This window comes from Felis catus, chromosome C1 (assembly GCF_018350175.1).
Source record: "Felis catus isolate Fca126 chromosome C1, F.catus_Fca126_mat1.0, whole genome shotgun sequence".
Taxonomy (NCBI): Eukaryota; Metazoa; Chordata; class Mammalia; order Carnivora; family Felidae; genus Felis; species Felis catus.
The window spans coordinates 37,162,908-37,190,693 of record NC_058375.1 but is presented as its reverse complement, the minus strand read 5'-3'; the positions used below and the strand labels follow the sequence as shown (position 1 = coordinate 37,190,693).

Sequence of the window (27,786 nt, the reverse complement as noted above, 5' to 3'; positions counted from 1 at the left end):
TCTCCCACTCTCTCTGCCTTTCTCCCACTTGGCTTTCTCTCTCTGTCTCTCTCTGTCTCTCTCTCTCTCTCTTTCAAAAATAAATAAACATTAAAAAACTGTGTTAGAGTAGTTGTGCATTAAAATATATAACGTTCTTTGCTCAGTGCCTAGAGCATGGTAAGCACTCACTAAATATTAGCTACTTACAAGTATATGCACCCAACTATATAGAGGAAATCGAGGATTCGGGGAGGAAAGACAGAGTGACGCCCAGAATTCCACCCCAAGCATCCCACTTCCAACCTCCCTCCACAAGTGTTCCTGGTATGCTAGGTGCAAAGCTGGTGCAGGGCCAAGTAAGGGAAGGAATAGGGTCAAATTCTCTGGGCCGGGATCAGAGAGAGATGGGAAGTAAACAGAGAACTGGGGCAAGGTTGAGAGGAATGGGTAAAGTGGTTACCTCTCCCTGGGTTTGGACAGGAGCCCAGATTTAGGGGAGAGAGCTACGAACTCCGGTGCTGTGGGGTGTGTAATGAATCTCCTGTCACGAGGTTGGGCAAAAGAGAAGGACTTTGGAGTTAGTGAGATGGGTGAGGAACAGGGCAGAAGGAAAGGGGGACTCATGGAGGTACCTTCTAAAGAAATCCTCATGAAGATACTTTGTTTTTATTTTTCTGAATTTGGGGCCTAGAGTTGACTTTGGGGAAGAGAAGCAGGAACAAGTAAGAGATTAAGTTGTCCCCATCATATATGCTTTCACAGGCTCTCCATGAGCCTTTAGCGCCCATCCCCTTCTCTAGCACTCCACCTGGTGAACTCCTATTCACCCTTGAAGCTCCCACTCTCCTGTTTTGTTTTCTCCTTCCCTCGTAGGGCCCGGCCTACACTTCACTCTTTCAGTACAGGCTTTATTGTGTTTTCCTATAATGTTAGTTCTCTGCTTTTACCCTTTAGACTGTGAGCTCAAGAACATTGGCTGAGTGCATGAGTGACTGCATGAATGTGCATTCCTGGGAGCAACTTGGGAAAGGGACGATTATGCCACATTACAGAAGGAGAAACTGAAGTTCAGGGAGTCTAAGTCACTGGTTTCCTAGATCATGAGTGTGCCCTAGGGTTGGGCATCTGAGTCTAAGGCCAGTGCTCTGTCTGCCAGCACAGTCAGCCCCAGGCAAAACTGGTGGGTAGACAGTGACAAGCATGGGGAACATTGCTGAGGCAGATGAGGCAAGTGGTCGGGAGAACCCCTGATTCTAATCTCAGCTGACGCTCTTGATAGTGGTTCTCCTGTGGCCATCTCACATTAGCCTCCTGTAAGACTTGCTCTCTGAAAAGGGATAATAATCCAACCAAGGCACACATTCTCACTTGGTAACTGGACTGTGTTCTTATTGCCGTCAGGGCTCATGTCTGTTTGCAAGCAGCTGTGTTGTGGCACTTAGTACACCTGACACTTAGGAGGTGCTCCTGAAATACTGGATGACTAATTGGGAGAAGGGCAAGGGGGAGTTTGCCAGCCACTGTCACTGTCTGCTGAGAAAGCTTTCCTCCCACTGTTTCCCAAGGTGGATCCTCACAGTTAATGAACTCTGCAAGCTCTGTCAAAGCTCTGCCCTCTCCCTTTGCCCTCCCTCCAGGTGGGCAGGGCAATCCTCCCTGCAGTGATGGGGCTGGGGTGCTCAGGGGAAGTCAGACATAGTCAGGGACAGACAGGAACAGCCAGCAATCCAGCCGTCCCTGCACCATGAGTGTCTCTATGCTGAGTCTCACCAGACCCTTGTCTCTGGGCTCCTGCAAGTGGTTTCTCTGCTAGGCCTGGCTCTGCTGTTGCTCAAGGCAGCACAGCTCTACCTGCACAGTCAGTGGCTGCTCAAAGTGGCCCAGCGCTTCCCGTCCCCTCTTTCCCACTGGCTCTTTGGGCACATCCAGGAGGTAGGAAGGGGCTGGACCAGGGATGGGAGGGCAGGCTGGGCCAGCAAGAGCAGCAATACCCACCCAGCACTGACAGCACTGGCTGGTGGTGAAGGGTGCCCAGAGCAAAGGAACGACCCACATGGTGAGGGTCTCAACAAGGTTTTGTGGATTGTTCAATGGTAAGAGTCTGATGTCTGCCTTTCCTTAGAGAAGGAGTCACCTTCATTCTAGTAGCTTGAACATAAAGTGGAGAACTGGAAACAGCTCCTATGCCATATTGGTGCCCCAACACTGCTCTCTCCCTTCTCCTTCCTAACCTCCTCCTGTACCCTAGTCATTCATTGTCTCCCCCTGCCTGTGCATTCCCCTTCAAGGGCGCTGCTCATACTTTCCCTTCTCCCTGGATAAATCTTGTCCCTCATATGGCCATCTGCCGAAGTCCAGCCCCAAGCCGCCTCCCAGATGTTTTTCTGGGCATCTCAGGAGTGGAGAGGACAACTCTTTTTCCCCTGGACTGTCCTTCTAATAAAGCAGGGCTGACCTGACTCCACTATTTTTGTCTGCAGTGTCAGAGTTGTGAGCTCCTTGTAGGAGAGACCACCTCTAATTCATCTTTATAACCCAATAGGGTGTTGGTCAATGACTTGATGAATGAGCAAATGCATGAGGAAGGGCTTTCTAATGTCCAATTCTGAGTGCCCAAAGCTTCCCCAGACACTTGGGTTTCCCTTTATCACATTAATAATCTACTGTCATGGCCACTTACTCTGTCTGTCTCCTCAAGTACAGCAGAAGCTTCAAACAGGTAAGATCTATGGCTATATCCTAATTCAGTGTTTAAACCAGTGCCGTGCACATAGTAAATGCTCCGGTAACATGTGCTGAGTGAAGGAACCTGCCCTACAGTAGCACAGGTCACCTCAGCACTAGGAAATCCTGATTGTCAGGGGGGAGCAGGCAGAAATTAGATGCCAATGTAGCAGAGAGTTGCTTGAGTTACATAGATGTGGTAGAAATAAGGGGAGTTGCCTATGGGAACACATCCAGGAACAATTGCCTATGTGAACTCCAGAAGTGGAGAGCAAAGCAGAGTGTTGAGAGCTGAGGAGTGGCAGTTGCTCTGTGGCAAAGTAGAAGGGCCCTCCAGGTAGAGGAAAGAGTGTGTACAAAGGACAGGAAATGTAAGCAGGTGTTGCAGGGCAGGTGTGAGGAGCAACAGTAACAGCATCTTCAGGGAAGGAGCAACAGGGCTGCTGGAATGGTCAGTGTGGCAGGACGCAAAGTAGAGAAAGCGAAGTCAGAAAGGAAAGACTTTTGTAATCCCCACTGAGGAGATGAAGGATACTACTGCAGACGGTGGAAGCTCACACAAGGTTCTTTTTATTACAAGGTGAAAGTGAGATAAAACCCTCAAATATCAAAACCATAGAACGGTATCATTTTTATCTCTATATATCCAGACTTAACAACTGTGTGCATATTCAATATGTAAAACTACATCATGCACACAGTTTTGTATTTAGTTTTCACTTAGCTATGTACCTCCCAAACACTATGCAATGTTAACAAACATTTACATGTATTTACATGTATGCTTTCAATTACTATTGAAAGTAATATGGCAAAATAAAGTTAATACATAAATTTAATTTTAAAATATAAACCATTTTATGCTCCAAATAATATAATGAGTTGGCAAACTGCTTACCAAGTAATAGAAGTTGTCTCAAATTTTTTATGCCAATGTTATACCAATGACTTCCAAAAGTTTTGTACACCATGGAGTCAATCCCTGACATGTTTCTGTAGGCAGCTCGTTGTCAGGGCTCCTAACTCTTCTCGACAATAGGACAGAACCTGGCCTTAGGGCAATCCTTGGACAGCCACCAGAGTCTGGATCAGAGGCCAGGTCATAAGACACAGTTCTGAACACTTTGTTCTGCTGATAGTTCCAGAACTCTTTCCCTGTGCCCATCCTGCCCTTAACGCCAACACTAACCCTAGAGCCAGAGGAAAGGGTTTACTGATTTACTTTTCCTGTGGTGATAGTTCCAAAAAGAAGAGGATCTGCAATGCCTACGGAAATGGGTAGAGAAATTCCCATGTGCTTGTCCTCACTGGCTGTGGGGAACAGAGGTGGAGCTTGTGGTCTATGACCCTGACTACATGAAAGTTATCCTGGGACGATCTGGTGAGGGGACACCTTCATAACTGCTGAAGCAGCTCTTGCCCCTTGGGTACATGCCCACAGGTCTGTGAAATTGTAGAAGAGACTGGAGGCTCAGAAATCAATACCTGATCCTCTCTCTAGCATCCTCCCTGCTCACAACCAGCATGAGGCTGAATATTTATTGAAACCGAACTCTGTTTCCTTCCCTTCCCTTCCCTTTCCTTCCCTTCCCTTCCCTTCCCTTCCCTTCCCTTCCCTTCCCTTCCCTTCCCTTCCCTTCCCTTCCTTTTCCTCTCCTCTCCTCTCCTCTCCTCTCCTCTCCTCTCCTTAATCCTCCTTTCTTCCACTCCTTCCTTCCTTCCTTCCTTCCTTCCTTCCTTCCTTCCTTCCTTCCTTCCTCCATTCCTCCCTGCTCACCTTCTGGCCTTCTTTCTTTCCTTTTTTAATCAAACTGAGATAATTCTAGAGTGAAAGACAATTTTCTACACAAGATGATCTGACTTTGGCACCTCTAACTGTTCCATATGGTGAGTAATGGGATGGCTGAGCCACTACAACTTACAGAAAAAACAGATTCTGTTTTTTCTTTGGCAATGAAATGGAACTTTTGTTTCTGCCCAATCCACCTACCTGGACTGGTAGGGCAGTACTGTGGACACTGAGTCTACCCTCCTGAGCCCACAGTGATTATCTGGAAAGAAAGGGAGTCAGGGCTGGGAGGCAAGTGGGAGGTGGCTTGACCAGCTGACAATCCTCAGGAAGGGATAGGGACCCATGGCCTGGACCACTGCACCTCCTGGGGGCAGCCTGCCTTCCTTATTCCCCTCAGTTTCCTGCAATGCCCTCTTACCTTTCACACCCAAAGTCTCATGGCTTCTACAGACTCCTGGCTCCCTGGATAGTTAAGTACATTGAACCAGGACTAAAGTCCACCTTCTGGTTAGGTTTGCCAACAACTATCCATTCAGCCCAGATTAAACAAGAGGTGACTGGCACCATAGTCACACCCCTCAAGTCTGAATGGAGCCCCATTTCTCTCCTGATAAAACCCTCACCCCTTCCTAATGGTGGGGAGAGCCCTCCTGAAGCTCAGCTTCTTCCACATCACTTTGCAGTCCTCGCCAATGATGTTCTGCCTGACTTTTCACCAAAGTCCTTCTATGACAAACACCCTACAACAGACTATAAGAGATCTCAGCTGTCATGACCATTTGTTGTGAAGTCACCCTCCTCATATGCATTGGCCTTCCTGACTTGCCCAGGATGCCCTTCTCATACACTGGTTACTCCCAAATTCTCGGGACATGTCTGGGAATACCCCTCCCCACACACCCCCATTATGACCCAGGGTATGGTTTGCTCCTGTTGAATGGACAGTCATGGTTGAAGCACTGGAGAAGGCTGACCCCAGCCTTCCACTATGACATCCTGAAGCCCTACATGGGTCTCATGGCTGACTCTGTCCGTGTGATGCTTATAAGTCCATCCCACCCTCACCTGCACACTCATACCCACAGCACAGTTCACAGAATAGACTATCAGGCAGGTGTTTCCCTCAGATATTCATCAGGCATGCCCCCCCAAATCATGCACTTGTACCTTACCATGAGACAGGGCTCCCCAAGAGTTGATGGGACAGGAAAGTACCCAGGCACCAGCTTTTCGCCACTCTGTACTCATTGCCCACAGAAGAGAGAGTCATGGTGGATAGAGGGTCCTTCTCCTCCCCACTTCATGTCTTTGGCTTGGATAGGAAAAGTAGCCTATCCCCCTGAAAGCTGCTAGGACAAGATACCACGGGCTGACCTGGGCAGTAGCAGCTTCAGTGGCAGGGTAAGATCCCAAGGATGTCACTGAAATGGGCTCTTGGCTTGGGCTAAAGGCTTCTACATAGATTTTAGCCACTCCATGGAGGGAAATGGAGACCAGGTCTCTACCCCCGGGGCTTGGTCCTGGAATAATATCATCTCTGAACAGGACCCTTATTTCTCACTGTGCTCGGCTGACTTTTGTTGAACAAAAGGAATTGAGATCCCTGATATCCCTTCCTTAGGAACCCTGGTACTGGCCCTTTAGCCTTTCTCCTACTTTGACACTTGCCCCTTAATGTGGAACTTCACCTTTTTCTCGTGTTAGATCAACTACAGGACAGAAAGATTCCCCCTTTGTGCCCTGGGGAACAATGTTTCCTTGTCTGCTAAAAGATGGTTAGTGCCATAACTTACTCCTACATCAGACTATAAGAGATCATGATTAATTATGTAACAAATACGTCTGAGAAATAATCATTTTAGAAATACTTACTTGCCATATGGCTCCAAATAGCCCCAAACACATCCACTTTAGAAAGTGAAGACATCTCATCAGAATATTTGCAGAGACAGAAAGAGAGTCTAGCCTTGTCAACATGGGCCTTCTGGAGGAGTAGAGGATTAATATGTCCCACCACCACAGGACAAATGGGAGGACTTCATCAGACAGAACTCATATGTGGAGATCTTTGAGCATGTCTCCTTAATGACCTTGGACACCATTATGAAGTGTGCCTTCAGCTACCAAGGCAGCCACCAAGCAGACAGGTCAGTGTAATCTTCAACTACCAGGTCCTATTTCCTACCAACTGGCATGGACTTATCCTGAGAGGTAGGTAGGGCAGCTTAGGTGTTTTCTAGCACAAACAGCCACATTATGCAGAGAGCACCAGGCCACAATCAAATTCGGCCCACACCAAAGTTAATTAGGCACAGATCCCTGATCCCTGTCATAGGGAAAAACCTGGCTACCATCACACAAATGGGCTGATGGTTTTGAGTGCATGAGACAGAAAAGGAAAATGCCTCGGGTTGCCTGTCCCACTGATTGAGGAACCCTCCACCCACAGCCCAATCCACTCTAGGGCAGATGTCTCCCTCGCACAGGCCCTTCTGCATCCTCCCCATTCAGGATCTCCCAGTCCTACATTCAGGCCATTCAAGACCTGAGCAATCTGTTTTTTTTTCCCTGAGTGTGGAATGCTCTCTACCAGAATGACATCATTTACAGGCTGACCCCTGAAGGCCGCTGGAACCACCAGGCCTGCCAGCTTGCCCATCAACACTCAGGTTGGACTCTGACCCCTGGGTAGCTCCACTCCTTCACTGGACACATCCCAAAGGAACTGGCCCCAAACACTCAGGCAGACCCCTGTCTCCTCTCTGCTACTCCAGGGGCTTGGACAGACCTACACTGGGTACCCCCCTGGTGCAGGTGTTAGGATGCCAGTGCTGTGCAGGAGCTGACACATGTCAGCACATGGGTGAAGGTTGGGTGAGACCCCTTGCCAGCAGCATTCCAGCAGAGTCTCTACAGGCTGTGCTGTTGAGAGGCGACCCAACCCACAAGCACATGGTGCCACAGCTCTCACCCTGACATGCACACCCATTACCACTTTCCTCCTGATCCAGCTGGAACCCAGGCTGGGATACAAGCAGCAAGTGGGCCAAGGGACGTGGCTGTGTCTGGGAACTTAAGAGCTCTCAGCTCTGCCTGGGAACACTGTTCTGGGACAGACGGAGTGATCACACTGAAGAAGGCTCAGCTGCAGGAGGAGGGAGAGCTGGAGAAGGTCAGGAGCAAGAGGCACTTGGACTTCCTGGACATCCTCCAATTTGCAAAGTGAGTGTGAGCAGGGGAGGCATGAGGCTTTGCCCACAAGCTTGGAGGAGGGAGGCAAACCCTGCTGTGTCTCCATGTCTTCCCAGATGGAGGACGGGAGCAGCTTGTCTGACAAGGACCTCCGTGCTGAAGTGGACACGTTCATGTTTGAGGGCCATGACACCACAGCCAGTGGCATCTCCTGGATCCTCTATGCCCTGGCCACACACCCTGAGCATCAACAGCAGTGCCGGGAAGAGGTCCAGAGCCTTCTGGGAGATGAGCACACTGGTGAGTGCTCATGAGATGGGAGACCCCTGCTCACTCATTTAGAGAATTCCCTGCTTGCCAGCATCTTGCCTGTCCTTCAGGATAGCTTTGTTTCAGGGACCACCTAGACCAGATGCATCAAGGAGGCATGTGCACACCACCATGTGCATCAAGGAGGCACTGTGACTCTATCCGCCAGTTCCAGGCATTGGAAGAGAGCTCAACAAGCCCATCAGCTTCCCTGATGGACGGTCCTTGCCCAAAGGTATGAGCATCACCACACTCACTAAATAAGAACACATGGGAAGTCAGAAATCTATACACCCCAAGGCAGTTCCTGAAAGTCTTTGAGACTAGTTTCCACCTCAGAGTCAATGCTTCCTTTGCAGTTTGGGTGAGGTATACGATGTGCTTTGCACAGAGTTTAAATCCAGCAGAAACTCAATAAACAAATGGCAGCCTCTGAATGTGGCTTTGGGTTTTGCCCTAATATTCTAATTCCCTGAGATGTGAATGCTTGAAAGACAATCAGGTGGAGTAGGGGGAGATGTTATCTTTCCTTTTGGGGTCTAGGTTACTGAGAGACATTAAAAAAATTCACTGTCGGGGCGCCTGGGTGGTGCAGTCGGTTAAGCGTCCGACTTCAGCCAGGTCACGATCTCGCGGTCCGTGAGTTCGAGCCCCGCGTCAGGCTCTGGGCTGATGGCTCAGAGCCTGGAGCCTGTTTCCGATTCTGTGTCTCCCTCTCTCTCTGCCCCTCCCCCGTTCATGCTCTGTCTCTCTCTGTCCCAAAAATAAATAAACATTGAAAAAAAAATTCACTGTCATGGCTCAGATGGTCCAGGATCTGGAGAGCCCTCAGGCTGGTGGCAGAGAGAAGCTGAAGATCATACCTGAGATCCCAGCCATGGTTGGAGGCCAACATTCGGTTCACCACTGATCTGAATCCCAGCCCTGCCACATTCTAACTGTGTGGTCATAAGCAAGTAGCTTAGCTTCTTGAGGCTCAGGTGCCTCATGTGAACAATGGAGATATGAGCACCTTCATTGGACGGTTGTTGTGAGGATGGATAAGTTCATGCATATTCCCCAAAGGCTCATAGATTGTACTTGACAAATGTGAGTTGTCTGTCACTTTAGTTCCTCCAGAACATAAGCCTCCAGTTCTTTCCTGCTTCTCAACCTGTTCTGGTTATCTAGTAATATGTTCACATATGCTTTGCCATGTAAGCCCCACCTCCCTTGCCACACAATCAATCCACTTGGAGTGATGAGAAGTGGCTCTCATTGTGCACGCACATGGCTCCTCATGGCATGAGTATGATCAGTCTTTTGTCTTCTGTCCCACAGGATTCTTACTCATGCTCTCTTTTTATTGCCTTCACCACAACCCAAAGGTGTGGCCAAACCCAGAGGTATGATGGCCTGGGTAGGAGGGGATGGGATGATCTCTCCAGACACATCCATCTTCCCCATCCCACTTCTGGGTAGTCTGTGTGGTGGTTGGTTGATAGGAAAGAGAGACTTGACTACACCTGTCCTGTCCCTGGTGTTCCCTCTGCAGATGTTTGACCCTTCACAGTATGCACCAGGTTCTGCTCGACACAGTCATGCTTTCCTGCCCTTCTCAGGAGGATCAAGGTGAGGTGCTTGAACATGGATGGGGGTGTTCTAGGCATATATTTGATGTTTATGACCTGTTCTGTTCATCTGTGATGTTTGCAGTTACTGGTCTTTTATGATTGTGTGTTGGGAAAAGGTGTGTGTCTCTGTGTTCAAAGGAAAGGTGGCAATCACAACCTGCCATGATGTCTTTGACCCATGCTCTTACCCAATAGCCAACTATAACTCAGTATCATGGTGTTCCAAAGTTTAGTGTATTCCAGTGTTTTCCTCACTTTAGGAGGATGATTTCTCATAATCAGAATATTTCAGATGTTTGATTTTCTCAATTATTACTAATTTCTAAAGATGATTTTCTCTCATCCTATATTGTGAGTCCAGCCCACTGCTTTTTGTACCTAATTCACTGATCTGTCACTCACTGTATCAATGCTATTTGCCTGGGTTTGGATTTCCCATGGATTCCTGTTACAAATGGTCAAGTCATATACATGATTGGTTTGAGTAGTCATTTGAACAATGTCTCACATCAATACCTGTCTTCTCTATTTTTGCAATCTAATCCAACAAAATGTTTACTTTGCATTAATATTCACATAACCATGACAACTTTTCCAGCTAGCAAAATTCCTTATGCGAATGGGATTTATATATCTTAGTCCCAGAATCTATATAGTCAACATTGGCCAAAAGCACAAAATTGAGGACAATCAACTGCTTTTGAGAGAAAACCCACTAATTTGTAGATGACACTTTGTATATGGCATTTGCAAAGTTCCTGGTGTGTAAAACATAAAGCAGACTTGAAGTGGCTGTGGAGCTGGATGACTATTCTCCAGAGTGGCTGCTCTGAAATCCTCCAGTGCTATTGAAATGGTCCTCTAAATAGTAACCTCCATAAACCTTGTAAATATTTACTAGAAACAAGTTATTTTCTGAATACATAAATCTGTGAGTTCTTCAAATAGTGAATCCACTTTCACAGAATAGGCTTTAAGCAAACTACTCTTCCAGATACTCGCTGTAGGATTTGAGCCTAGACATTGGTGCAAGTCATATGGCTGCCCGTAGAGACAGGAGAGGGATAGACAGCTCCAGCCTAGCTCACACCTAATAGTTACTCATATTTCATTTCATTCCATTCAGGGTTTTTTTCAGTTCAATAAACATTATTCAGTTATAAGACTACTAATTAAGCCTATCTATGTATGCCAAGTCCTCTTCTAGGAGTTGGAAACACAGAGAAAGATACTGCCCTTGCCTCTAAGAGTTCACAGTCAATAGATAAATGTCTCCACTCAAAGAGACATCATTCATTCATTCATTATTCTTTCACTCCATCATTTACTAACTGAACACACAGTAGGACATTCCGTGTACCTGGAACTGTCCTATTATGGAAGGTGATGTGTCCCTGAGTAAAAAACACTAGTGTGACTTCACAGTCTGTGAATACAGATGTGCTGCCAGCAGCAGAGGTGAGGGTGAACTTTCATTGCCCTTAACCTTGAGCACGTGGCAGGTAGAGGTAGAGGGAAGGTATTCTCAGGGATCTCATCAGCAGGAGCTGAGCTGGAAGGTGGAGCTGGATAGATGACAGGTGAGTGAGGCAACAAGCAGGAGAGGGTTTTCATGCCAGCTGAGGCACAGGGACATGTCTTAGCTGTGATGGAGGGCCTGGGAGGGTCTGAACTGGGCTGAGGCTTCAGGACAGGAAGGGAAGGCAGGAGACAGGAAAGCTTGGGTGAGGAGCCTGAGGGATGGCAGGCTTTATCAAGTACAATTAATATCTACAGCAGCTGGTTGAAGGAGGGGTCAAGGGGATGACAGGAGTCTAGACCCAAACTGGGTGGCAGATGGTGTAGCAGGTTGAGCATCGCTAAGGCCTTGCCCCTCCAGGATGTTTCCCTGTTTCCATTCTGACTTCCTTACACAATTCCACCTTGTCCTTTCTCTGAGGATCTGGGTCCCTATTGCTCCCCAGATGGTTAAGGCCTGAAGTGTGTCCCAGCCTATCCCCTATGGTACCCTATCCTGGCTTTCCCTTTATGAAATCAGAAATGGCTTATGGAGAGGGCAAATAATTTGATTAACTGTTGTAGTGATCACTTGACTTGCCTGGGTGGTTCAGGGGGTTGACCCCCTTGTAAGAGGATTTCAGGCCTGTTGACAGCAGAGGTAGGAGAAGGAGCTAGCCCTGGAAGACTGTAGGCTTTGTCAAAGGTCAGAGGTAGAGTGTGAAGCAAGGCTTGGGTCAAGATGTGTGTGTATCCTATAAGGAAAGGGATCGGGGCCGGGTCCATGCAGGAGGGCTCTGCATGTGCTGTTCCCAGCAAGGGGATTGAGGCCACTTTGCATTCCCTTTTCCCTCCCTGACCCAGGAACTGCATTGGGAAGCAGTTTGCCATGAATGAGATGAAGGTGGCGGTGGCCCTGACCCTGCTCCGCTTTGAGCTGGTGCCAGATCCTTCCAGGGTCCCTGTTCCCTGGCCAAGAATTGTGTTGAAGTCCAAGAATGGGATCCACCTGCATCTCAGGAAGCTGCTCTAACCCTGTGCAGACAAGGATGAGTCCTGAGGCTCTCCCGCCTGCCATCCTGTCTTCCTGTCCGTCTCCCCTGTCTCCTGTCTTCTGTCCCCCTCCAGCCTCCCTGATAGCCTCCTCTTGCCATCAGAGTGTCTGACCTTCTCTGTCTCACCCTTTGCCAGGTTTCCTATTTACTCATCTTTTACCTTTTTCCTATCTATGTGAATCCCTGCCTGTCCACTTAACCCAATGCCTGCTTGTCCCCTACCTTGCTTTCCTCTGTATGTCTTTCTCCTTTTGTACCTGTTTGGTTGTCCCTATATTATTTTTTTCTGGCTGCCAAAATAATTTACCATAGCCTTAGTGACTTATAATAATATCAATTTGTTCTCTTACAGTTCTGGAGTTGAAATTCTAAAATTGATTTTGCTGGAAAACGGCCAAGAAGTTGGTACAGTCACACTACCTCCAGGCTTTAAGAGAGAATCCCCCTCTGCCTGTTCCAGCCTCTAGCTGCATTCCTTGTGATCTTTGGCTTCTGGAGCCTCCTCTATATTCAAATTCAGCAGTATCTTTCAATGTTTTTCTGCTTCTGTATTCATATCACCTTCTCTTCCATAAAGTTTTTGTGATTGTATAGCCCTGCTCGGATAAAACAGACCTATCTCAGGTTCCAGGACATGGACTTGGGGAACCATCATTCACCCTGCTTAGTTTCTGTGTGATTGCTATTGGTCCATGCTCCCAGCTCTTTCCTGTGTGTTACCTGCATTCTTGTTTGTCATTATTCATATACCCTCTTCTTTTTTCCTCCCTGGAATAAAGTTCTTAATGTTGTATGGAGTGTGTGTCTTCCCTTGGAAGTAGATGAAGAAAAGAGAGAGAAGGGGGAGAAAGACAGAGGAGACAAGGAAGTGGGGTCATATCTGCTCTGTGATGCCAGAACCCCAGGAGGGCCGGATGTGTCCCATTGCATCAGGCCATGGAGTGGTTGGCTATCTAGGCAGTACTGGTAGGAGACCATGTGGGCCAATGGATTGGCCAGTGGCAAAGGATGTGACAAGCAAGCAGCAAATTGAAGGTGGCATCTCTCCCACAGGACAACCCCCTTGGCAGTCCCTTGCATCTCTGGTCTGCCACCCTGAGTGGGAGGGACTTTTTCAACCCTGTTCCATTATGTGACTGCTTGGGGGTTTGTCCTCCTGACCCTGGGCCCTGTTCCCAGGTCCTCCTTTGCCCTCCTCCACCTCTCTCAAACCAGCCCCCATTCTTTCCTTGGTTCTAAACACAGATCTCCCTCCTATCCCACCCCCTGCCATTCCTAGCCAGACCCCTGGATGCCATAGACAGACTTCCTTGCAGGCCTCTGCCTATGGTGTGATGCTACGTTCTGCCTCCCTGAAGGGCCTTCTTCCCCAGTTGGTGCTTATAGCCAGGACCTCCCTTTCTGTCCCCTGGCTTTCTAGATCACTGGGCTAGTTCAGCCCTGCTTTGAGAAGGGACAGAGTGGATGCTTGGTGTTTGACTAGGGGTTGGGGCAGGAAAGTAAGCTGGGAAGGCACTGGACAGGAAGTCTGGAAGGTTCCCTGGCATCAGGTGGTGCAGAAGGGGAGGGGCTGAGGCTCAGAGAGTACAAGATAATGGGAGCTTGGAATTCTGGGTGGCCAGCCATGGACACATGCTCTGACCACAGGATTATACTGATGTTAATGATTGTGACCAAGAAGTAAGCCTGTTGCCTCTAGGCAAAAGAAGAAACCCAGGCTGAGTTCACACTCATATGCACAATCCCCATGCCACATACCTGTATAGCCACACCTGTGTGCACTCCTCACACACTCTATACTCTACCCCATACACGTGCATACAAATGCCAGGGGTCATAGGAAGCCACTGGGTGTTTGGAGGGCTAGAAAGATTAAGTGGAGTTCATCTTTGGTGCCCACTGTTCTGCAGCCTCGGCCCTCCCTTGCCACGTGGAGCTTTCCCTTTCTGTCAAGCTTGGAGCTCTCAGCTCTGTTTCCCACAGACATACACTCTCAGAACAAGAGAATCAATACACCTATGGAGTCTTGGTCACGAGGGTCCAAAGTCAGAAGGCCTCATCTCAAGATTTTTTCTGATGGGCATCTTGGCAGTTTCCTTCTCTTAACGTTGAAGTAGGATAAGGGCCGCCTCCAGTCCTTCCTCATAGGTTTCCTGACAAACCAAACAGATAAGGGAAGCAGACAAGTCTTAGACTTGGGTGCCACCCATGGGCCAGAGGTGATTATGACCTCCGAGTTCTACTCTCTGGTGATGGCTACCTCTACTTGCATAGAGAAGGGTCTGTCCACAAGCAGGACAGAGAGGGAAGTTGGTGGCATGGATGACACCCTAGCTGAGGTCTCAGCTCAGGTGGGTAAGGAGGTCTGGGTCTTGACAAGGCTTTGCAGGAGTGAGCAGGTGGCCCATAGCCAAACTTCCAGGGCTGTGGCCTTCTTTTAAGAAGGGGAAGCATCAATAGCAGGAAGGTTGTGTCTCCATATGGTACATCCTCAGGGCAACATGGAGACATCCCCAAGTCCCAGGGCTAGAATTCCCCTCTCTTATCCATCCCCTCCATCTCCAGTGTCCTCCCTTCCACTGTTGTCTAATTCCTGGATTGGAACTCAATAGTGGCCTTAGAACTTGAACCCTGGTGATATATGTGACCCCACCCATCAGGCAGCTGTCGCAGGGAATACTGAAGAAGAATTTCTAATTCATCATGGGGCCCCCTCAGTCTGAGGCCCTCCCCTAAAGCCATTCTTTGTACCTTTGTACCTCACCTGCCTCAAGGTTTGATTTAAGCACTGTCTCTTCCAGGAAGCCCCCCCTCTTTAATGCCACTCTACCGCTTTCTCCAGCAAAAGCCTGAACACTCAGAGTACTGGGTGACTGTGACACAGATGCTGACAATGGCTGGAGTGCTACAGAAACCTGTCTCAGGAGGGGCAGAAGATACACTTGGGAAACCATGTTCCATATTCCTTGATTTCAGTGGTAGTTGCCTGGGAATTTCCTTTAGAAATTCATTGCCTTGTACATTTTTTGTTTAGGTAATTTTTCCTTATGTCTGTTATATTACACACACACACACACACACACACACACAGATGCACACACACGCACACACACACACACACACACACAGTTAAGCAGAGAAATACATCTCAGTGAGGGGGAAAGTCCTCAAAGCCATCCCTCTTTCACGTGGAGTAGGTGAGTGCTGGATCAGAATCATGAATCCCAAGACAAAGTTTCCATTGCATTCACTGCATCATCAGGGCTGGCATGTAAGTTTCTGCTACATTCTAGAAAGACTGTCAATTATAGGAGATAAAGGGAGATCCTAGAAGCAAGTATGTGCTCATCATATGTTTGTTGAATGAATGAGGTTTAGAATACACACATAATAAACATTTATTGACACACATGCTTACATGTCACTGCCCTCCAGGTGACTGTTTATGTGGGTGCCTGCTCCCCTTCTAAACTGTAAGCCTCCCAAAGACAGGGAGCCATAGCTATTCTATGATCCAGCTTGGGAGATTCTATGATCCAGCCCAAGGAGAGGCCACAGTCTGGGCTGTCTGGGGCCCTACCCTAGGCAGAGCTACTTCCCAGAGCCCAGGTGCAGAGGCTTCAGGCGGAGGTGGATTCCATTCTTGGAGCGCAGGATTAGCTGGGGCATCTTGATGGGGGGCTGCAAGGGGTCCAGGGCGAACTCAAAGCGGAGCAAGCAGAGGGCCGTGACCACCTTCATCTCATTCATGGCAAACTGCTGCCCGATGCAGTTCCTACCATGAGCAGCACAAGGTGGCATCAGACTATGGTGTGTCAAGAGTGAGAAAGTCCAAAACTCTTAGTGGCCAACAAAAGCCAATAACTATTTGTGGATGGATAACTGGCTGATCAATTGATTGACTTGGACACAGGCAACAGATCTTGGGAGCACAGTGAGGGTCCCAGACCGGATAGATTCACATTGGGAGTTCTGGTTTGGGGGCTTCTCTTGGAATGACTCAGCCAGCCCACCACCTGCCAGGAACATGAATATGCTAATGGAAAGAAGAAAGTCCCTGGAATTTACTCTGCTTTAGGATCACCCAAAACCCAGTGGCAGCTCCCTTATCACAGAATTCCCCAAAATGATGCTTTACCCACAACATCTTCCATTCTCCCCTCCCCAGTCCTGAGGGCCTGGGGACATTGGTCCTCTCCTTACCTGGGCCCAGCAGAGAAGGGCATGAAAGCAAAGGGGTGGCGTGTGGCCACATTCTCAGGAGTAAAGCGCAGAGGGTCAAAGACCTAAGAAGACAAGCCTTGTTTAAATATCTGTCAGGTGCTGGAGAGGGTGACCTCCATAGCCTCCCACCCCATCTGACCTCCAGGCCCGGGGATGGGGTACCTCAGAGTCAGGCCACACTGAGCTGTTCCTGTGGAGGGCATAGATGTGCAGAGAGATCAGGCTGCCTGTGGGCAGAGTAGAGGCTTGGTAGCTAGGTGGTCCTCAGAGAGCCATGCCCACCTCCTCACAGGGCCAGAATCCCCTAGTATTCTTCTAACTGGGCACGAGCCCCCGCCTGAGCACTGCCAGTGATGGAGGGTTCATCACCACGTTCAAGACATAAAAGTGCTTTTGATGATCATATCTACTTCCTCCAGTCCCAGCACTGGACACAAGCACCCGACACAGACATTGTGGAATGGAGAGAGGAAAAAGGAGGACTGAACCCACCTTACCATGAGATAGGACAGGCAAGGACTATTACAACACTTTCTACTTTCAAATAATTGATGCTTGAGGGAAGTTACTATTCATAACCTTATGCTATCAATAGTAACACCTACCATTCATCAGGTGCATGTTGTGTGCCGGATACAGAGTTAAACACTCCTTACGAAGCTACTACATACAGCTGCACAGGTTGTGGAATGCACATCACCATTGTCTATGTGAATGGTGCTTCCTGAAGTTGTTCAGGACACAACCTACATAGTGGTACATGACATCCCTGATGAATACTGTCTCTTTAACCTTGACAACAACCTTGTAAGGCAAATACTCTTCTTGCCCCTGCTTTACAGAAGAGGAAACAGAGGCTCAAGGTAGAGATTTATCCATACATTATAGAACCAGGATTTGGACCAAGGCCAAACACAAAGCTTGAGCTCTTCCCCATTGGTGCAAAGATTTGACCAAAGTGACAGAGAGTATCAGAGAAGCATCCACAAGGACTCCAGTTCCATCCCCAATCCATTCCATCTCACCTGCAGGTAGAGAGCGGCCATCCACAAAGTTGACAGGCTTGCTGAGCTGGCGGTACACCTGGGGCACAGGTGGGTAGAGGCGAAGGCTCTCCTTGATGCACATGGTCAAGTAGGTCATCTTCCCCAGATCATCCCTACCGGCAATACAACCAAGCTTTCTGGGGATGGGAAGCAATGGGGTTCCACAGGAAGGCAGGCTCCAGCCCCACCTTTCCACCTTAACCACCATCACACATCCAACAGGGAGAGGGACATAAATGCTTCAAGTGTCTACACCAGACTGGAATGGGGTAGCCACTTGGACCCAGGGGTTCTGGCTCCACTTTTCCTTTTTTTCTTTTTCTTTTTTTCTGATTCCACTTTTCTCCATCCCTCCCTCATTGCTGCTAGAAAAGGAAGGCACAGAACCCTAGAGTTGTATGTGTATCCAGCCATCAAAGACAGGCACTCCTGTGTCTCTCAAGGCCCCACAAAAGCCCCATAAAGGACAATTCTTTAGGTTCCACTTGGTTTCCCCTGTGGAGCTGAGGTAGAAGAAAACAAGGGCTGATATACATTGGTTGAATGAAGAAATAAATGCATAAACTATGACAAGCTCAGTTCAAAAACAAAAATTGTATTTCTCTTTTCCTCTTTTCTACCAGGAAGCTCACACACAAATGTGGTCCAACCATGATCACTAGGCAGCACTTTATTAGAGAGCCCCAAACCCTAAGGATTTTTTTTTGGCCAGGTCCTCATTTTTTTTAGATATACTTGACTTTGTTAAAACCAGGAACTTGTATTCATCAAGAGATACCTTGGAGGAGATGAAATGGCAGGTTACACACCGGGATAAGATATTTTCAATTAACATTAACAAAGTATTATATACCAGTAATAATTTTTTCATTTGTGTTTTATTACTTGTATTGAATAAGTGTCCTGTAAGTTGCTTCAAGTTCTAACTGAAATGAAGTGAAAATAAAATAAATAAATATTTTAACTCCCTGCCTCCAAGCCATGTTCATGTTGTTATACCACCTAAATGCCTGTTTCTTTCTTCCTTTGCCTGAGTGTCACCCCTCCTTAGAAAGCCAACTCAAGTGGCATCTGGGTGGCTCAATCAGTTAAGCCTCTGACTCTTGATTTTGGCTCAGGTCATGATCTCACAGTTCATGGGTTTGAGCCCTGCATTGGATTCTCTCTTTCCTTCTCTCTCTGCCCCTCCCCTACTTGTTCTTGTTCTCTCTCTCTCTCTCTCCCTCTCTCTCTGTCTCTCTCTGTCTCCCTCTCCCTCTCTCAATAAATAAATTAATTAAAAAAAAAAAGAAAGTCAGTCCAAGCCCCACTCCTTCTGATTCCTCTGCTCTCAACATGGGCCACTCAATCTTACTCCATTCTGTGTTTTCTCTCTAGCTTTTGGTTATTTGGTTCAACTTTCTAAAAACCTCCTAATGGCAACAACTTGGCTCCTTTTCCTTCTCTTCCCAGCCGCACCCCCAGAAGCACCTGGCACATGGCTGGACACCCTGGGAGGTTTCCAACATCTGTCTGGTAAAAGTATATAGTGGAGACATCAAATCTCAGATCCTGAAATATAGGTCAGTCTCCTTCCGGTGAATCTAAAGTCTCTCCCACTGACGGAGCATTTGCTATGCTATGCTCTGTGCCTAACCCCACGTTGGAGGTACCCCAGGAGCCAGAGAGAAAGTTAAGGTGGCTGACAGAAGGCCAAGGCCTGAGGGGGAGGGGGGAGGGAGAGAAGGGCCTGTGGGAGAATCCCAGAGATGACCTGCAAAGAGGTCAGCATCTGTCAGTGTCATGTCAATGAGTTCAAATTTGAATCAAGAAACAGAGAACAATTGAAAGATTTTAAGTGGTGGGGTTTGGGAAACAGGCTTTTCTCTTTCACCAGAGGAGTGTAGAGGCTGCACATAACCATCCAAAGGCAGGTGGGAGGGATGTGGTCAGCTCCCCAGGGTCTGGCTATATCCATCCTCAGTTCCCTCCTATCTCCCGGCAGCTGGCCCCCACTGTTCCATCCAGCACCCCAGAAGGGTAGTCAGGTTCTGCCAGCAGAGGCAGTCAGTACACCAAAAATCGGCCTCCTGGTGGCATCTCAACCTGAAAAAGGCTGCACTATGGGAGAAGGAGCTGAGGGATGTGTCTGCAGAGGTCCCCCCCTGAAAGCCACAGCACTGGAAGGAACAGGACAATGGCCACCACCCTCACCTAGTTTCCAGGATGGCCCCCCTGCATCATCTGAAGATGACACCAGACAGCATAGGCTCAACTTATTGCTGGGACAGGGAAGCAAGACACTGTGCTCAGCCACAGCCTCACTCACCACTGGAAGGAGTCCCGGTCCCCAAGGATCTCACAGACCTCCTCCCGGCAACGACTCTGGTGCTCCGGGTACAGGGCCATGCAATAGAGAAACCAGGAGATGCCACTGGTGGTGGTGTCATGGCCTTCAAACATGAATGTATCCACTTCAGCCCGCAGTTCTGCATCGGACAACTTGATCCCACTTTCATCCTAGGTTAGGGAAGGCATGATGGGACAGCTCAACGTATTTGAGACAGGTATCAAGAAGACATCATAACAGCTGTCAAATGAAGGTCCAAGGGAGGGAAGGAAAACTCCTTTTCAGACTGGGAGTTGAGACCTTCCCCCAGATTCCTATCCCAGGCATGGTTTGGATGCCTCCTACTCCAGGAAACCTTCTCTGATCCCTCTGCCCAAGTGACCTTACTCAGCCCTGACAGTCAATTCTGCTCAGAATGCCACCTGGCAGAGGAAGAGATCTTTGTCACTGTCCACCTCCTGTCTCCTCCACTAGACTATAAGTGTCTGGATGCAAGGCCAGGTCTTTCTCATCTTCCACACAAGAACTAACCCAGGGTAGGGGTTAGTGAGTTTGTAGAGGGGATGAATAAAGGAAGGAAGAAAGGAAGGAAAGGAAGGAAGGAAAGACTCTTCAGAGTCTTAGAAGGCTAGAATTGGTCTTTGGACTTCTAACATATGACCCAGGCTTCCTGCTACTACATCTCTCCCCACTGCCACAGCTTCCCATCTATGAGTTTTTTCTGATGTGTGTCATAAGACAAGGAGCAGGTCATATTTGCTGGGGAAAGAGAAGGAAAGTGCTTACCAGCCCCTGCTGCTGTCCAAGGGAGGGGCTTGACCCCTCTGGTACAAGTTCTCGGGTGGGGGTGGCCCACTGCACACTCACTCACCCGAGCCCCCAGAAGAATATCTAGGAAGTCCAGGTGCCTCTGGTTCTGGATCTTCTCCTGCTCTTTCTCATCCTGCAGGGCTGCCTTTCGTTCTTTGATGACCTGGTCTGGGCCAGGAGCAGAGAGTGTCACTGCCTGGGGACCCATTCTCTGCCTGAAGGGGGGTTGAAATTCTGCAATGGCAGAGGTCCCAGATGGGCCTAGAGGAGCTAGACTGGACCCTTGGCTTCCTGTGGTTGGGTCCTGTGGGAAATGCCCACCTGTGTGGTCGTGGGCTTCCTGGCAGGCCCGCAGGAAGCGTCGGCCGTGTGGGGTGAGCCAGTAGATGAAGTCATTATGGTACTGGAAGGACTCGATGCGCTGCTGCATCAGCAGAGTGAGGTCACTGACCGCCAGGTAGTAGCTATTGTCCCTACACAGTAGAAGAGTGGGCAGGAGTGCTCAGGCTGTGACCCACAGAGTTGCCTGGGGCAATTCCATTCCAGAATCCAGCCCCAACCACATGCTTCTCACCCTTCCTCTCCCTGCCATTAAGCCTCTCCACCAAAGGAAGAATCTGTCTTCTAACTTTGGGCAAGGCCCAGTTGCCTCCACCTATGCCCAAGCTGGGGCTTCCTAGGGCAGGACCCTATGTCCTCTCAAACCAGGGCCCTAGAGTCCTGCCAACACTCCCCACTGAGCTGGCCTGGGTAGATAGAGACTGTGGTCAGCCCCAAGTACCCCCGGACCTGTGACTGAGACCGCTGTTTCCTTTGCCAAAGGTGCACTTCATGAGTGAGTCCAGCGCCATGTGGCCCACATCACAGAAGATGTCAAAGCTCTTATCCTCACGAGCCTTTTCTTCCCACTTGTCCTGGAGCCCAGAAATGGAAGGTAATGTCAGGGGGTCAGCTGGGCACCCCCACCCCTGTCCTCCAGGACGCACAGCCTATCCTCTCTCCCATGAACCAAGTCCCTGGCCTGGCCTCCATCCTGCTGGAATGTAGGGGTGCAGGGCAGGTAGGGGCTTCAGGCTAGGGTAGGACCAGGAGGCAGCACATACAGACACTGAGCCAGAGAGCCTACATAAAGGGAAAAGGAGGGCTGAGAGGTGGGGAGCTCCTCAGCACAGTCTGTGTATAAGTCAGGCCTGCAGTGATGCTAGCGAGGAGTTTCCTACGAGGGGAAAGACTAGCCCGGGTAACTTCTAGGGATTACCCATCCCTGAGAGTCAGAGCCTGATCCCTGATCTTTGGCATCCCTTTCAGAGATGAGTTGCTAATGACATTATTTTAGATAGTTGTGGTAGGCAGAGAATGAGAAGGAAGCACTTTCCAGATATGAAAGACCTTCCTAATATTCTCAGATATAGGTATCCCTCCAGTCTGCTACAGGAGGATCCCTACTGGGGCCTCACAGAAGCCCTTTGTTCTAGGAAGAGGGATGCCTGGATTTCCCAGTGGAGACAGGGCCAGAGCTGCCCAACTACTTGGAGCCTCAGCACTTGATCAGAACCCAGCACACAGCAGGTATCAGGCACAGCAGGGCTTGGCACTGCTATTATAGGCAGTACAGGCCTTTGGGGTCTTAGCAATTCTCCTCATGGCCCTGCCCCAGGAAAGCTTGGGAGTGGGGAGGAGGTAGCCATAGCCTCCAGGAGCCTGGCACTGGGACCTCACCAGCATGGCGTGCGTGGAGTTGTTGAACACAGCCACGTAGGGTTTCAGCACATCATAGTGGAAGCCAGGTGTGAGCAGCTTGCGGTGCTCATACCACTTGGGCCCATGGAGGACCAGCAAGCCTTTCCCTGGGTGAAAGATGGCAGAGGGGAAGCTGGTCATCTACAAGATCCTGTCCCACACCTGGCAGCTTGGGGCTCCCACCCCAGTCCTCCTTACCCAGACTCCTGTCCCAACAGCTCTGCCTTCTAGCCACCCAGTGTTTGCAGCCTCTGATGAAACCAGCTTGGCCCTACCATCACTCCCTCCTCAGGCTTTTGCCTGGCCAGCACCACCAATAAAATCTCCTAGGATCCCACTCCAGGGCCACCTATTCCAGGAAGCTGTTTCTCAGACTCATGTATTTTCCAAAGCCCTTGCTACGCCTGTCCATGGAAGAGGACATACCCAGCAGGAGAAGATGCCCGAGCCCCACTTCCCCAGCCAGCTAGGAGCTATCCTGCCTCTTCCCCTGTGTCCCCACTGAGCAGCTGAGCTTGGGAGGGGCACTTGGGAGCCAGGTGTTCCCATGGATGAGAAAAGACTGAGTGGGCACAGGACAGAGAGGGATGGGACAGGGAAGGATCCTGGTAACCCAGCACTAAGGTCAGAGAAAGCAAGTGCCCACTCACCAATCCACTGGAGGAAGAAATCATACACGTCCGCAGCCTTGGGATCTGAAGGAGAAAGAGAAGATCGGGTCATGCAAAAACTAGGAGATACCCGAAAAAGGCTTATTAATCAATAGGATGTGGACCTCAGCTGCCCAGACGTAAGGTGCAGACCCCAGGATTCCTCCCCACTTGGAGCTCTGAGCCCTTTGCTCTCAGGAAACCCCACCCTCTCCTGGGAGGCCTCACCTCCTCGGCTATACACAGCCTTGACATAATCAGGCTCATAGATGTTCAGGAAGCCAAGGAACTGTCCAAGCCAGAGTGGGTGGGCATAAGGGAACTGGTGGGCCCAGGACACCACCTTGTCCAGGCTCCCTGTCTTCTGGATCTGAAATAGTTAAAGAAGAGCAAAACATTCAGGGAACACTATCACCAGCCAGGCCTTAAGTCCCTGGGCAGGAAGAGAGGAGGCTTCCCAGAGAGACCCTTGGAGCATCCTCCCCTCCTCCTGCATTCCTCTGCCAGCCAGTCACAGTCCTATATATCTCTGGGCTCAGTCCCCTCTCCAGTCCCAGAGCCACTGCTGTAAGTCTAAGCACACTCTTACTATACGTGGTTTAGCTTAACAATCCCAAACTAGCCAACCTGCTTCCATCTGGTGCCTGTCACCAACACTCTGTCTATACTGCTCACAAAAAGCAAATGCTTTTGAGCATTAAACTTTTTCATAGTTTAGAAAGATAGTTTAGAAAGATAATACCAGCTTGCTGTGCAATGCAGAAGTCTGCTCGATTCTGCCCCTGCTATGTCATTCAACACATTTGTACTGAGGTCCTACTATAGGCAGGACACTGTCTAGACGTCCCAGGGGATGGGACAGACATGGTTCTACCCTTTCATTCTATGGGGAACACTGATAATATTCAAGTAAACAACAAGTAGAATGAATACAGATAGTAGTAAGTGTAACAAGGGAACAAACACAGTCTTATGAGAAAGACTTAACAGTGCTATGAGAACAGACTAATCTGCTTAGACAGGTAGATCCAGGATGGCCTCTTGTTGGAGAGGACACTCAAGGTGAAAACCAAAGGATAACAAGGAGCCAGCAGTGCAAAGAGTAAGGAAGGAACACTCCCAGTAGAGCAAACAGCAAGCACAAATGCTCTGGGGCAGGGGGAATGTGGTGTCTTCCAGGAGCTGCCCCTCAGTGGGACAGTGGCCTGAGATGAGGTTGGAGAGGTTATCTAGAGGGTGGTGTGTGCTCTTTGGGGGATTTTCTAGCTACAACTACTCAACCAGACGTGCTTTATATAAATGTACTTTTCTGAAACCTGCCTTTTTCATTTAACATATTTTGTCCTTCTTTTCAAACTCATGCATTTAACTGTCCCTCAATATTTTTAGCTATTTCAATTATATGGTATTCCACTATAGTGATGTACCATTATGTACTTATCCATTTTCCCCTATTCAGAGGCAGTCTTTCAGAGATATACTTAAAACCCTTCAGTGGCCTGCACACGGGTCTCAGAATAAAGTTTGAGCTCCAGAGTTTGTGAGGAGGTATAGTTATAGCTAATTGGGGAGCTGGAATGTGAACTAAGGAAAGCTGACTTCACAGCCTGCAATCTTTGGAGCTTGGAAGATCTGGGCTTGATATTGATTTCCCCTATTTTTAGATGTGTGAACTTGGGCAACATCTTTAGGCTTTCTGAATCTTACTCTTCTCATCTGTAAAATGGGAATGATAACTTACCTTATAGGATTTTTTTGGTATTAATTAAATCATGCAGGGCATGTGTTATTTGTTGAGGTCATGCGGCATTTAAAGCCCTTAACTGATATATTATATGGAAGGACCCGGCACTGGATCCTGCACAAGGTAAGCCCTCGACTTGTAGTTACCTCCCCTTCAAGCCTATCTTTCCCCAACATCTTCCTCCTCCCTGCATCTCCTGCCATATCCTACTCCCAAACGCCCCCAAACTACACTAAAGAATTCATTCTGAACATGCCCTACGATACTTCCACCCATGGATAAAGGATTAATCCTTGTCCCGAGTCACATGGGAAGTTGAGCTTGAGTTATACCCTCCATCTCCATTCCCTTGGAAACCTGGTAACTGCCTGTGGCGTTCTCTGTTAGTGTCCACTCTAGTATCTGGGGCCACAGGCTCCCACTGCCCAGGAACGTCCTGGGATTGGAAAGTGGGGGCCAGATTCCCCAGACCGGCTCCTCTCTAGGGTGGACATCCTTAGGGGTCCATGGGTGCTCTAGTCTCAGTCCTCCCCCACCCCACCTCTTGGTCACTACCTCTCCCCACAAGACTGGGCAGCACTAAGCATGTGCATAAACCCTAACCAGTACCAAGGACACCAAAACTGTATATTCAAAGCTAAAAGATTAGAAATATCTACCAAGAAGAACTAACAACAATTGAGATGAGGCAGCATCTATGAAATAACCATAAAAAATCAGTTTAAGAAAATGGATTAGATTTACACAAACTCCATGGGGCTAAGCACAGAGTCATCAGGAGATTGGAGGGGTATGTAATGGTCCACGGGGTAGAGAGACAATTTCCCCCCCACCCTAGTGACAAATAGGTGACTTCATTCTCTATCCTCCTTTTCAGAGACAAGTGTACTACCACAAATGTGCATGTGAACACATGTGAATGGCTGTGAACACACAACTCAGAAGAGATCCTTGGCTCAACAGAAGGAGCAGAGGGACTTGGGTGAGATTCACATGGGTCACCATGACTCTCCCAGCCACCACATATTGGCTAAGAAGTGATGGTGAGCCTTGCCCAAAGTCACACAATCCTCAAGTCCAGGTCTTTCAGTTCCAAAGCCTGTGCTATGCCTCCAATAATTCCCTGTCTTCAGCACCGAGGATGAGCTCCAGCCCCAGGAATGACCAGGTTGGAAGGGGAACACAGGGAAGCATCCAAACACCTAAGAAGACAGGAGGACAGGGGCCCAAGAAGTGCCCAAGTCATGGGGATGCAGACATTGGCCCCCACCCTATACGAGCAGTTTTGCTGCCCCAAATTGGGTCCCCCAGGGATTCATTCACACATTCAACAAGTGGGCATGGAGTACCCACTCTCTCTCTTTTTAAAAAAATGTTTAATGTTTATTTATTTTCGAGAGACAGAGTGCGAGTGAGGGAGGGGCAGAGAGAGAGGGAGACACAGAATCTGAAGCAGGCGCCAGGCTCTGAGCTATCAGTACAGAGTCTGACACGGGGCTCAAACCCACGAACTATGAGATCATGACCTGAGTTGAAGCCTGGCACTTAACCGACTAAGCCACCCAGGCACCCAAGTACCCACTCTCAATGCTAGACAACAGGGCTAGTTCCTGGGGGAACAGTAGTGAGCAAGGCAAAGCTCTGACTTCTCCAAACTCACATGCCAAGTGGGGAGAAAGGAAATAAACAGGAATCAAATGCATTAGCAATATAATTTCATATAGCAGTAACTCCAGGAAGAAAAATAAAGCAAGCTAAGGAGCAAGGCTCCTACCGTAGACAGCAGCTTAGGATGGTCAGGGAAGTCCTCTCTTAGGGGACATTTGAGCAGAGATCAGCAGAAGCACCTTCTAGAAAGCCCCATAGCATTGGGCCACTATCTACTTCTCAAAAGCTGCTTTCCTCAGTTGTCCCCTTCATCCCTCTGCTCCTTGCTCCCAGAAAATTAGCTTTGCTCTACTTCATAAAGGAAACAGAAGCCATCAGATAAGAGGGCCCTAAAACCACAAGATCTGAAAAAATATCTGCTCTGCACCAGCTTCCCTCCTGTTCCAGTAGAGGAGGTGCCCAGGGCCTCCAACCCTCCCTTTGGGCACCTCACCCATCAATCACCCCCTCACTCTCCCACATCACAGACCCCATCCTCTATTGGCTCCTCCCACCTGCATTTAAAACATGCTCAAGTCTCTCTCACTTATAAAACAAAACAAAACCTCCATGGATTCTGCTTCCTCCTCTAGCTAACACCCCCATTTTCCTTCTCCTTTCATAACTTCTCAAAAGAGTTTTCTGGATGTTTCCACTTCCTCCCTCTTCAGCCCTCATCTCTCCAACACTGCTGTTGCTAATGTGACCAACACCCTTCTTGTGGGTGAGCCCAGTGGATTTCCAGCTGCTGTGACACAGTTGATTCCCTCCTCTTTCTTGAACTCTGTCCTGGATGTCTTCCCACCTCTCCCGATGCACCCTCTTGGTAGCTCCTCATCCATTATTTATCAATCGAAGAGTGAGACTCCCCCTAGATCCAGTCCTGGGCCTCTTCCCATGCTACACCTTCTCCCTGGAGGCTCTCACCTACTCCCATGACTTCCTTTGCCATCTATCTGAGACTACAAAATTGACAGCTCATCCCAGCTTATCTTTCTCCTAATCTCCAGAAACATGACCAGCCATCCCCTGGAAATCTCTGCATGACACCCCCTAGGCCCTCAGACCCAGCATTTTCAAACATCAACACAATATCTGCCCTCTTCACATACCTAAGAATGGAATCACCATCTGCCCTGATACCAGCCAGAAACATGGAATGAAGTCCTCCCCCCTAATTCATAGTAATACAAAAGGGGATGCCCTATGGAGGTTGCCTTTCTCCCCTGCAGGTCCCCCAAGTGATTTTTTTCCCTGGAATCAATAAACCAGAACTAAGAGAGCCAGATATAGCAGTTCCTGGGAAACTCTCCAAATCTGGACCCCAAGGCTCCTGTGCCCAGACACTGGAAGGTGCTGTCAGCCTTAAGCCTTTTTGTCTTGGGTCTCAAATCCCCACATTTTTACACTTAGACACAGAAATTCATTCCTC

The 27,786-nt window shown here is 48.8% G+C and overlaps 3 protein-coding genes across 13 annotated transcripts in view; 2 read left to right on the top strand and 1 right to left on the bottom strand.

Moving 5' to 3' along the window:
* The first annotated feature begins 4,398 nt into the window (after positions 1–4,398).
* On the top strand, positions 4,399–8,643 carry LOC102902186 (cytochrome P450 4A11-like). 4 transcript variants are annotated; one of them, XM_045035771.1, is made up of 6 exons: positions 4,399–4,593; positions 6,521–6,645; positions 7,109–7,167; positions 7,510–7,720; positions 7,807–7,990; positions 8,087–8,643. In XM_045035771.1, exons 1-6 carry the CDS (start codon positions 4,591–4,593, stop codon positions 8,153–8,155), a joined length of 651 nt encoding a protein of 216 aa, XP_044891706.1. In that variant the 5' UTR covers positions 4,399–4,590; the 3' UTR covers positions 8,156–8,643. The 4 variants fall into 4 exon arrangements, with proteins under 4 accessions (XP_044891706.1, XP_044891708.1, XP_044891707.1 ...); XM_045035773.1 differs by lacking the exon at positions 7,109–7,167; XM_045035772.1 differs by lacking the exon at positions 7,109–7,167 and having other exon boundaries at positions 7,807–8,643.
* Positions 8,644–8,681: 38 nt separating this feature from the next.
* Positions 8,682–12,957, top strand: LOC111559047 (cytochrome P450 4A12A-like). Of its 2 annotated transcripts, XM_023249633.2 has the most exons (3): positions 8,683–9,384; positions 9,534–9,610; positions 11,974–12,957. In XM_023249633.2, the coding sequence occupies exons 1-3, from the start codon at positions 9,331–9,333 to the stop codon at positions 12,140–12,142; spliced, it is 300 nt and encodes a 99-aa protein (XP_023105401.2). In that variant the 5' UTR covers positions 8,683–9,330; the 3' UTR covers positions 12,143–12,957. The 2 variants fall into 2 exon arrangements, with proteins under 2 accessions (XP_044891709.1, XP_023105401.2); XM_045035774.1 differs by having other exon boundaries at positions 8,682–9,610.
* A 2,587-nt stretch (positions 12,958–15,544) lies between these two features.
* CYP4B1 (cytochrome P450 family 4 subfamily B member 1) overlaps positions 15,545–27,786 on the bottom strand; it is a 63,652-nt gene continuing 51,410 nt past the window's right edge. For 3 of the 7 annotated variants that reach the window (XM_011284815.4, XM_019836940.3, XM_011284813.4), the window contains exons 2-12: positions 23,192–23,333; positions 22,964–23,008; positions 22,293–22,420; positions 21,363–21,487; positions 20,895–21,046; positions 20,635–20,741; positions 19,743–19,933; positions 17,414–17,547; positions 16,551–16,615; positions 16,368–16,450; positions 15,545–15,939 (exon numbers count right to left, since the gene is read on the bottom strand). In XM_011284815.4, coding sequence (XP_011283117.1) covers positions 15,756–15,939; positions 16,368–16,450; positions 16,551–16,615; positions 17,414–17,547; positions 19,743–19,933; positions 20,635–20,741; positions 20,895–21,046; positions 21,363–21,487; positions 22,293–22,420; positions 22,964–23,008; positions 23,192–23,333 — 1,356 coding nt within the window. In that variant the 3' untranslated portion in view covers positions 15,545–15,755. The other 4 variants (XM_045035763.1, XM_045035762.1, XM_019836938.3 and 1 more) reach the window with 4 other exon arrangements.